Raw genomic sequence first — 10,667 nt, 5'->3', positions numbered from 1 at the left:
CCAACAGTCCAAGTCTGAAATAATCAAAATTTCTGGTATTTCCAAGCCACAAATTAAGTTTAAGAAAGCAGACTTACTATCACTTGGACAAGGTGCCAGCCAGCCTGAGCTGCAGAGCTCTTGGCACCTATGAGAGTGAAGGACGCTGACCCACAGGGAGCCATGGCTGCTGCCCTTCAAATTCCTCCTAGGTCACAGGAATCTCTCTTCAGTAGCAGCACTGCATTTCGAGCAAATTTATCATCACCAGGGCTAATTAATCCCATCTTAAATACAAACAAAAGAAAATTCATCAGTAGAAGACAACATCTCAGAGGGCAGCTCATTTAGCAGTTGTTTATATGTGAGCAACTAACATATTAATCATTTATACACTAACATCTGTATTGCACTTAAGTCCTCTGTGGATTAAAGATTTTCCTGGATGTCTATTTAGGTACTTAGGGACCTATCAACTTAGATGTTTTTCCTGGGAATAGTCAAGTCTGGAAATCAGGGTGTGATTTAGAGTGAACCTTTTACTTTGACTAAAATTAGAAACTAACAATACCTCAGGGTTCTTTTTTTTTTTTTTTCCCCCCAAAAGTGCCACTGAACAAGATAGAAAAGACCATTAATTTGCTGACTTGCTAAATGTTTCTTACCGCTTTGCTCTCTCGGCAGCATGTCAAGCTTCACTTTGCAAAGAGCACGTGCTGAGTCCTGCCAGGTTCCTACCCAAAATACCGCACAAAGCACAGCTACCATTCAAAGCCATACCCAATGAAACTGAGGCAGGAGGCCAGCTCACATTTTTAGCTGCGGCTGACCATGGGCAACTCAGCTGAGGCCCTGGAGGCTTCTGTGTGCCAGTCAGATTGGATCAGATGCAGCAAAGGAGCAAGAGAATGTAAAAGACAACTTCAACTCAAAATACCTTTCCAAAGCTCCCCCTCTATCTGCAGCACCAGTCAGCCTGAGCAAAAAGGCAGTGGCAGCATGAGGGAGGAAGAGGGGAATCGAGGCACAAGACCTGAGATGAAAAACATAAAGCTGAAAGTAGACAGGCATCGCCTCAAAATCAGAAACCCTATACCTCAATTGATAAAGGAAATGGGAAAAAAAATGGTGAATGCATTCCCAATGGCATGCTTATAAGAATCAGAGGAACAGTAACATTAAACAAATAATTACTACCACACCATCAGAGCTATTTTTATGAGGAAAACCACATGTGGGCATGATTCACGAAGCAGATGAGGAGCAGAAGCTGTTATAACAAGCAAGCCCCATGTGATAAGATACCAGCTGCCCTGCGTTCAGGGAGCGAGGGAAGCTAGCCCTGGGTGTGCAGAAGAGCAGGCATCATTGGCATGCATGGAGGCACTTCCACGAGTTCTGGCTGTGCCAGCAACACAATCTTGTTCTAATAATTTTTTTCACTTTGTTCACTAATTTTTTCCAACTCTTCATATTGCCTTATTTAATGATGTGAATACAACAGAACCCACATCTATTTCCTTATCCAAAATCAGATGCATTCTGTATTTTACACCTTCAAATCCACTCCTCTTACCTCAATCCTACTGCAAGAAATCAAGGACCAGCACACAAACAACAAAACCACTAAGAAGCTACTTTGAATTGTCATTTTTCTCTCTTTCACTTGTAAGTATCTACAAGTGCCTTAAAACACCCTCTGAAACACTTTTACACCTGCATGGGCCTCTTCTTTCCGCATGGCCACATATTCTCTTTAATAAGCACTTTATCACAAAATAATTGCCTTCTGCAGGTCCCTGAAAATGAAACAGCTGCAAGAGGCAAATAGATTATGATAATTCCAGTATTAATGAAGTCTGGAAGAAGCTTGAATTGCTTCAGGGAGGAAGTAAGCTTGGTCACTTTGAAACAGAATTTTATCCAATTTGCTGTTCAGTCATTTCTAGAGCAAAAACTTATTTATAAACAGTTCTGCCCATGTGTTGTAGACCATATGTAACATTCATTAGCACATCACTTTAACCTTGCTTTCCAACCACACTAAATTATCAGTAAGGATTTAGGCTATTTCATTGAAGTATTTAGGAAGAATATTCCATTCCTGCAAGGACATCGTTTCAGTTCTTTAAGCACCACTGCACAGAATAGCATACAAATAATGCAGCATAACTAATGTCTTTATAGTCTTCCCTTGCTAATGTTCTGCTGTATATGTGTATCGTGTCCTGCATTTGGAGCAGAGCCTCTCGAGTACAGAGAATACATTCTCACCCTGCTTGAATCTGCACAGAATTTATGGGTTCTGCAACGCGTTACCTTCTCTAGCCTTATTTAAGGTCTATTCAATTACAAAATCAAACTCTCGGTGATAGTAATGCTCATCTGCAGTCGCTCAACAAGACCAGAGGTGAAGTATGCTGCCTCTGAGGAGCCCTTCACAGCCAACAAGCAGGCAAGCTCTGTGAGCAGACACCTGAAACAGCAGTTCCTCAGGACAGCTGCGAGCAAAAACACAGCAGCCCAGGGGAACAAGCCACGAGAGACCTTCAAAGTTTAAAACTGTATTGGCAACACCTCTCTCACTGAGTCTTTGAAACTCTCTCACACTTTAAGTCGGCCCCAGATAGATGCAGGGACACCTGCAGCCCTGCTGCTCCAGTGCCATAGCGCGAGTGCTGGCCTCCAGGTCCAGCGAGCAGAGCTACACACGCACCAGGCACAAGGAGCACACCCTGGAGCAACCTGTCCTTCATTTCATGTTTCATGCTCAGGTTTCCACCTGGAGGGAATTCGTTTGCTCCAGGTACAACCTCAGGAGTGAAGTTAACACTTAGAAAGCCCGGCCAGACAAGTGACTGGGACCAGGACCCTGAAATGCGAAGAAAAAATACATAAATGTCCAAAACTAAAATTATTATTTGTACACATATCTACCCTTAAAAAAAAAGTATATCCTTTCCCACATCTGAAGAAAGCCATTTCTTCTACATCTCTTCACAAACACTGTTCCATCAGCTTTTCTACCTCACCACAAAAAAAATAAAATAAAAAAAAAAATCAATGTCCTTACACAGCAGTTTCTACTTCCTTGACATGGTTACTTACAACAGTCATACTATCATTACCTCTCTATTCACTACGTGCATATGAGCTCATGGCACATTAAGTTTGGCCTTTCTGTCATGGCACTCGCTAAAAACTTTTTCTTTGGAGCACGAGCAAAAAATAATGGGATTTTCTTCTATAAATCAAACCTTTGAATGAGTCAGCAGTTTCAACAAGTCAGTTCTCAGTTTCAAAGGAAGATTGCGTGGTCTAGAACTCCTGATTATTTACAGAGACAGAAATACTGGCTCAACTTGAACCTGAAAATATTTATTAGAGCCTTTATTTGAATTTCCTCTTTGGTACTTGGAGATTGTGGCATTGGACCTTTGGAAGAAATGATCACAGTAACTGGTACTAGGCAGAAGCAGTTAGATAGGAGTAGGAACTTGTTGAGCCTGATGATCTGCAAGAACATGAAAAAACATGGGCAGCTTTTGATAGCTTTTACATGCTTATGGAGCACAGAAACCAAACACAACAAGACTAAAAACAGCTTGCAGAAGATATTCACGCAAGCAGGGTGCTACTGGTTTGGTTCTCCAAAGCAAAACAAAACCACTCTGCTACAGGAAGAAAACACAACGACCTGGTTTTTATATAACTATATGCCCATTGGCAGTAAATCATCATATCTTTTTCATGCTTTCCCACTTCTGTCTTCAATCCACAGAAAAGCAATGAATTCCCAGCACAGCCACTAAAAACCATAGCATTCTGCGTGTCCAGCTGCAACCGCATCCCACACTGCCCACAGAGTTATGCAACGTAAACCCCGGGGCAACCCTAGCTGTGCGTTTCTGACTGACACGCAGCCAACATCACCTGCAGATTGCGATGAGATTAAACCACAGAGCTCACAAGGTTTTCACCTCTGTGAGTACTGTGGCCTTCTAACCATGCGGCTCCATGGCTGTTAACAGGTTCTCCTTTTCCCTAACAAAAGCGGATGACATGCAGCAAACAGCTCTTTTTTTTTTTTCCAGTTGAGTGTATGTCTTCATCACATTGCTCTTGAGAATTCTGCTGCCAGCCCGAGGCACAAGGAAAGAATGAAATACAAAAAGGCAAAAATGCCCACAGAATAGCCATAAATTCTTCTACTTCAAAAAAAAAAAAAAAAAGGAAAATTAACATTTCCCCAGGAAATAAAAACTATATCCTTTTTCATGAGCTAAAACTTTACAAATTCTTGCAACACAGTCTTCTGTATTCCTACCAGGATCCCAAGACCCATCTCTCTTCTCCAAAGTTGATCAGCACAGTCATTAATTTTAGCACCAGTTGCACATTAAGATTCTACTCAACACACTTCATCTTCACTAAATGTGGCATTTATATACGCCTGGCTAGATTTGGAAAGAATCCTATTATGGCATTGTATAGTTATAACCAGCATTTCATAAAAGTGAATAAAAACATCAGGTTGGAAAGAGCTTCACACCACAAGTCCTCTTTCCTCTTCATTCATTTATCAGTTTTGATCATAACACTAGCTGGCTTGTTACCATACCCTGAGCTTCTTAATTTCCCTTCTAAATACTATTTACTACTTTCAATTTCCTATCTAAGTCACTCTCGCCTTAGTTTCAGTCCCCCTGTCTTATTTTATGTTGTTTAAACATCTTTTCTTCATCCTGCCTCTAGCTATCACAGTCCCTTCTCAGGCTCCTTTTTACCAGATAAAACAAAACCAACTCACCTGCAAGTGAGACTTTCCATACCCCAGTCACTTATGTAATCCATTTCTGAACCCACTACAGTACCAGCCAGGGCTTTTCGGAGTGTGGGAGACTAATTGCAGACAATATTCCAGAAGTTTCACTATTTCCTGCACAGGAAAGTAAAATCATCTCTAACAGCAACATTACCAAAATAAATAAATAAATAAATGCAGGAACACCCTGCCAGCTGCTGGCCCTCATCAGCACAGAAGTGTTCATTGATACAACCAGTGCTTCAGCAAGATGTTACAATTGGTCCGATAAAACCTAATCCCGTTCTTGTTTTACCTCTCTAAATTTTTCTAAAGTATGTATCTTTACCATGTCTTCAAGCTGATAAATATACTGCAAACTTTAAAATCTGGAATATAATAAACTGTACATTGCATTCCTGTAAGCAGGCAAAGCATGCTTTTTTAATTGAATTACAATGACATCCAGCAAATTCAACATGCCGTCCTTCAGCTGTGCTCTCACTCTCAGAAAACTTCCATAATTCCCAGTCACAGTCAACAAACCTAACTGAAATGCTTAAAAACTGAAATAAACATCCACAATGAGCAGCACGTAGATTTTAATCCTATCCACCCGGTCATGGAGAGAGCTGCTAAAATCTGGGTTAATCCTTCCAATCCTTAGTCAGAAATGAAGGTCTGTGTGACTGAAATAGTATGCCAGAATTAGATTTCCTTGTGGTAAGGATTTGATTAAGTCAAAAATTAAGATCTTGTCCACAGTTTGAAATAGCTTCAGTTAAAATCGAAGTAGTACATTTCTACTGATATTATTATCCAGAAAAGTCATTATAGTGAGACCGAACTCATAGCAGGAAATTAATTTGGGGCAAATCTCCCACATGCTGACTTTCAGCTAGGAGTTTTGTCAAAAAAAAATAAAATAAAAATCAAGCATCTCTCCAAACCAATGAGGACAGCTGCTGGACTGGAGCGCCATGAGTAAGGCACAGTATTTAGTGAGAAAGACCACAGAAATAAAGACGTACTTACACTGAAACTTTATGAATCAGATTCTCACAGCCATGCTGATGACAATTTGAAAAGCTTTATATTTGTTACTGTACTCAAAAACATGACATATATATTAGATATAAAATACTTATATTTATCTGTAGTGGTTGAGGCATTGTTTTTATTTTTAGCATATTATAAGTCTCAGCATAGAAAATGGTAAAAGTGAAGGAGGAAAGATACCACTCTCCCAGGAGCAATTCCACTTCAAGTTTCTTCAATTAAAGCCTGCACAGGTCAGGCTGGATTAAGCCTAAAATATAACACGTTCTGAATTTGCTGCTGCAAATATTTTATTGGCAACTTATGCCAAGCCTGAAGTTTGTGGTTGCTTTGTTGACAAGGTGTCTGTCACTTCCAGACCCAGAAATTCTTGTGCCCTCAGATGCCACGTCTGTGCACCTGTGTAACATCACGCTGCGGACAGGTACCACGGCAGGCAAAAGCAAACCGGCAGCAAATTTTTCAGTTATGAACCTCTAAGTTTTCTAGTAACAGAATAATAGAGTCAAATACTCAGATTTCACCTCCACGCCAAGATAGCCAGAGGTTTCAAACTATTGCATAAGCACATTTCTGTAATCGTTGCTGCTCCAAAGCTGGAAGCTTTTACTCAGGCAGGGCTCTTTGAAGTTACTTTGCGAACTGGCTCTCTGCAGATGGAAAAACAAATGATTAAACCAGCTCAACAGGGAGTCAGACTTATTGTACATACTTGATTTCAAAAGAAGCTAAGGGAGGGAGAACATTTTTTTTTATATACACAACTCTAGAAAGCTTGTTAAGAAGGAAAACATACCACCATCTGAGCTGAATCAGAAAAGCTGTTTTATTAATAACACAGAATTTTTAACTGGGTCAAACATGCAAATGAAACCTTAAAGTGACCCAAGGAAGATAAAAAACTTCATATTCAAAATGAAGCTTAAATAGAACATCAGGTTTAACTTAAGCAAAACCAGGTAGGATGCCAAAAAAACATTTAAGCAGCAGTAAAGTCAGTCATTTGGAAAAGAGCACCCAAAGTAGCATTAGCAGCTTCTAACACTAAATCATTCTTTTAACCAGAGACTGATCTTTAAAGCAGAATATGCCTCAAGTTTAATGTGTCGCTAGGAGTTTCAACCCCATATAGTAAGAGGCTATGTCTGCATCTTTATGTCTTTTATATAAGGAACGTACTGAGCACCTTCTAAGAGAGGAAAAAAACCCTCCATCTTCTGTTTACCTTGTAGCATTCAGATCTTCAGGAGAAGCATTTAAGTAGGCATTAAAGGATATTTTAAGTATTTGCTTGCTTTGCACTTGCTCCTTTACTTGACAATCAGGTCAACCACGCTGCAGCAGGGAGACCACGAGCAGGACTTTGCTCTCCTTGTGGGCCTCACGCATGACCTGGATGCTGTAAGCGTGGATGCTCCCTCTTTCTGGTAGAATTATCCCCCGGACATTTGGAAATACCACTGCTGACCTGAAGAACTATTTTCATCATGAGTTGTTAAAAAATAAGATTTCACATGACTATATCTTATTGGACACGGTGAAAGAAAAAAAAAAAAGCAGTAAGGTTAGGAAATGAGCAAAGTTGTGGGTTTTGTTTGTTTTTTGTTGTTGTTTTCCGCTGCTTTCAGGGAGTGTCCAACTGAGGTGTCCATTGCAGATTAACAAAGCAATAGGACTTACATGGGACTAGGGATTACTGAGCTGGACCATTACATTTTATTATTGGATGAAATAACTCACTGCTCAGTAGTTTAACATCTCAGCCCCTTACTGTGACCAGGCTGAAACACAGAACAGCTCTTCTCAAGCCAGCAGTCACCACATACAAGGAAACAGGGAACAGGCCACACTTACACAGAAAGCAAATAACTCATGCAAGCACACAAATAAGGCTGGTAAGGCTTTCAAAGACCATTAAAGGCACACATGCAGCAGTTGACAGCTGACTCCTGTATACGCTATCCACAAGTTCACTTAGATTTTAATTTAGAGATGCATCATATGGATGTATTTTCATGACAAACTAGGAACCTGAAAATATTGTATATAGTGAGAAGCTATTGAACAACTGTTCAGGATATTTTAAACATGAAGATTATTTACTATTTACACCTGCCCCAAGTCATTTACACCATTCCTAGTGTCTTATCACCTACTCACTGACCATTGGAAAAATTCCAGTAATTTTTATGCTACAAAATGGTGATAGAAAAGCAACAGGAAAGTGAAAGAGATTGTAGCCAGAAGCCTGTGTCCTGATGTGGAAAAGGTTGGGAAAAGAAAAACATGATAACTTACTTTTTTCTTTTTTTTTGGAGAAAGACAGAATGAGCATATCTGGAAAATGCAATGAGGATCATTTGTTTACTTTAGCCAATGTGAGGAAAAGAAATCATACAGACATGTATTTTTCTTTCTGCAAGTGAGCTTACCCTGGCATGAGCCAAAATTATCTTAATTTGACACTTTCCAATGCTCTGTTCTCAGATGTTGCTTGTTTTCAACCTCATACAGCCAGTTGTTTAGACAACATCAGCATTTATGTAGCGAATGATCCATAACGCTGTTCTGTGCACATAGCTGCAATTTAAGTTATAAATGCCAGTAACCGTAAGTCTCAATATTTAAAGCAACAGCAAAGCACAAAGCACCTTCACAAATACCATTATAGAGGAAACTGCATAATCAGCAAGCCACCTAACACCGTGGAAAGCAATTTATTTCCATATATTTTACCTGACAGTCTGCCCTGCTCCCAGGTATTCTGAAGCCCCTAACGGGAGATCTGAAATTCTGATTAACTTCATCAGTTATAAAAGAAGGGAATCATCAATATATTTTCAAATACCAGTTCCTAAAATCTGAGGTAGCAGGAACCCCCCTAAAGCACCTGAACACAACAAACATACATGGAAAAAAGTACATCTGTTGCCACAAAGCAGAGAATTATTCCAAAAATATTTCAATTTTCTACAGAAATTGATTTTTGTCTAAAAGTGCACCAGTGCTGGACACACTAGCCAGCCAACTGCATGGCACTAAGAAAAAGGGGGGGGGGGGGGGGAGACTGTATAGTTTGAAAGCCTCTAGACTGACCTTGTCCCAGGAAGTTTAAAAAGAAGATTAAAAAAAAAGTAGGGAAATAGAAAATGTCCTTAGAAGACAGGCATGCAGACTCGATGATACATCAACTTTGAGATACTACAGCCCAAACTCCCTTCTGTGAGCTGGGAAATGCCCTTTTAGAAAAGTTGCCCTATATGTGTATGCAAAGCTGCTTAACAATAGCAGAAAGTACTCAGCAGAGCAGCAGAATTATCCAAAATCCCAAGGCAAGGAATCCTGAAGACATAACAAGGTGGAAACTGGAGTTTTGAATCCTTTTGGTTTTCTCATATTCTTTCTGCACAAATAGACCTCTTTCATCAGTAATTTCTGGCGCTGTTTCACCTCAGCTCTCCGCCTCCATTACCCTGACTCACCCAATCTAGTTTCTCATCCTTCCTCTATTTGCTATTCTTAAATAAAAACAGGCTTGGCTTAAAGTCATAACAGTTCTGTCTGTCTTCTTGGGATTCCAGAAAATTCTTATTTCCTCCAATGCATCTTATTTTAACACAACTAACATCTTTTCTCTATATCGACAGAAAGAGTGCTGCTCCTCCTAACATCAAGGGACACACAATTTAGGTGGAGAGAGAGGTGTATTCTTTCTGAGCCACCCTTGTCTCTACCAGAAGCGAACTAACGCAACAAAGAAATAAATAAAACTAACTCTAAACACTAGGGTGATGGCCAAGCATAAAGGAGGAAAAGCAAACAGATGGGAGGAAGAGGAAGGCAGAAAAAAAAATAATAATAATGGGAGTGTTTGGAGGAAACCAGTGTCTGGAGAAAGAGATTTGCATATGAAATAGACTGGATATGAAAAACTCAATCTAAGAGCAAGCAAAGGAAACAAGTGTTTCTTTTACAGCTTCAGTACCAGTTCAATTTGTTATCACATAGTTAGGTGACAGAGCTTTACATTTTGCATCGGAAGCAGGGGAGTCATCCACAGCTTTTGCCAGAAACCAGACTGCACAACACCAAGTTTCAGCCTTTTGGCAGGTAACAGCTGAAATGCAGATCAAGAGAGGAGAGGTGAAAGGACAGCAAATGGATCAAAATAAAACAAAGAGGGCAGGGTTAGCTTATTTACTACAAAAGTAGTGTGACTATATAAAACAAAACAGACGATCCTAACAAAACTTGAGTAGAATAGAGGCAGTTTCCATAGTCTTTGCATCTGTTTTCATATGATGAATTTACAAACCTTATCTCGTCCCAGTTAGGTACTTCACATAACTCTGATGCTTCTGCCAACACAGTTTACCCAGAACTCTTAATTAGCCTCTCACACACATAAAAAAATAACATGCAATTTGTCTGGTAATTATATGTTTCTGTAACTCCTAAAAGCAACTCATTACAGGAATGTTGTGCGTTTGGAACAGATTACCTTAATTCTATTTTCTGTTCATCCAATTATAACTGTCGTTCCTAATTGTATTGTAAATTGTGTTGAGCTGGAAGGTGGCTATAAAATCCTTGCTCTTTCCTCTTTCATATTGTCTTTACATACGCAATGCATTTCCACTGGACACAAAATCAATGTAGTGAAAACAAAGCAATCCTATTGCAAGTCTAGTCACATGGAGAGACAAACTGGTAAACACAAATGTTTCAAACTTCTTATCGACAAAATTACAAACACCACCAAGAAAAGAAAACTAAAACAAAAGATGAGCATCTTCCCACCCAGCAATGCCTTGAATGAAACATC

General features: G+C 39.7%; 1 protein-coding gene across 10 annotated transcripts in view; it reads right to left on the bottom strand.

Annotated features, from left to right (window-relative positions):
* Positions 1–10,667, bottom strand: part of GRIN2A (glutamate ionotropic receptor NMDA type subunit 2A) — a 214,984-nt gene that overhangs the window by 164,269 nt on the left and 40,048 nt on the right. Inside the window, exon 1 of one of the 10 annotated variants that reach the window (XM_080556996.1) lies at positions 9,870–9,893. The exons of 7 other annotated variants lie outside the window; for them this stretch is intronic. In XM_080556996.1, the coding sequence (XP_080413122.1) occupies positions 9,870–9,878 (9 nt within the window). In that variant the 5' untranslated portion in view covers positions 9,879–9,893. Of the gene's footprint in view, positions 1–77; positions 4,768–7,067; positions 7,077–9,869; positions 9,894–10,667 lie in introns of those variants that run through there. 2 more of the 10 variants (XM_080556988.1, XM_080556992.1) reach the window with 2 other exon arrangements.

The sequence above is a fragment of the Anser brachyrhynchus genome (genome assembly GCF_964034855.1).
Source record: "Anser brachyrhynchus genome assembly, chromosome: 15".
Classification (NCBI taxonomy): domain Eukaryota; kingdom Metazoa; phylum Chordata; class Aves; order Anseriformes; family Anatidae; genus Anser; species Anser brachyrhynchus.
This window is presented reverse-complemented; position numbering and strand designations above follow the sequence as displayed.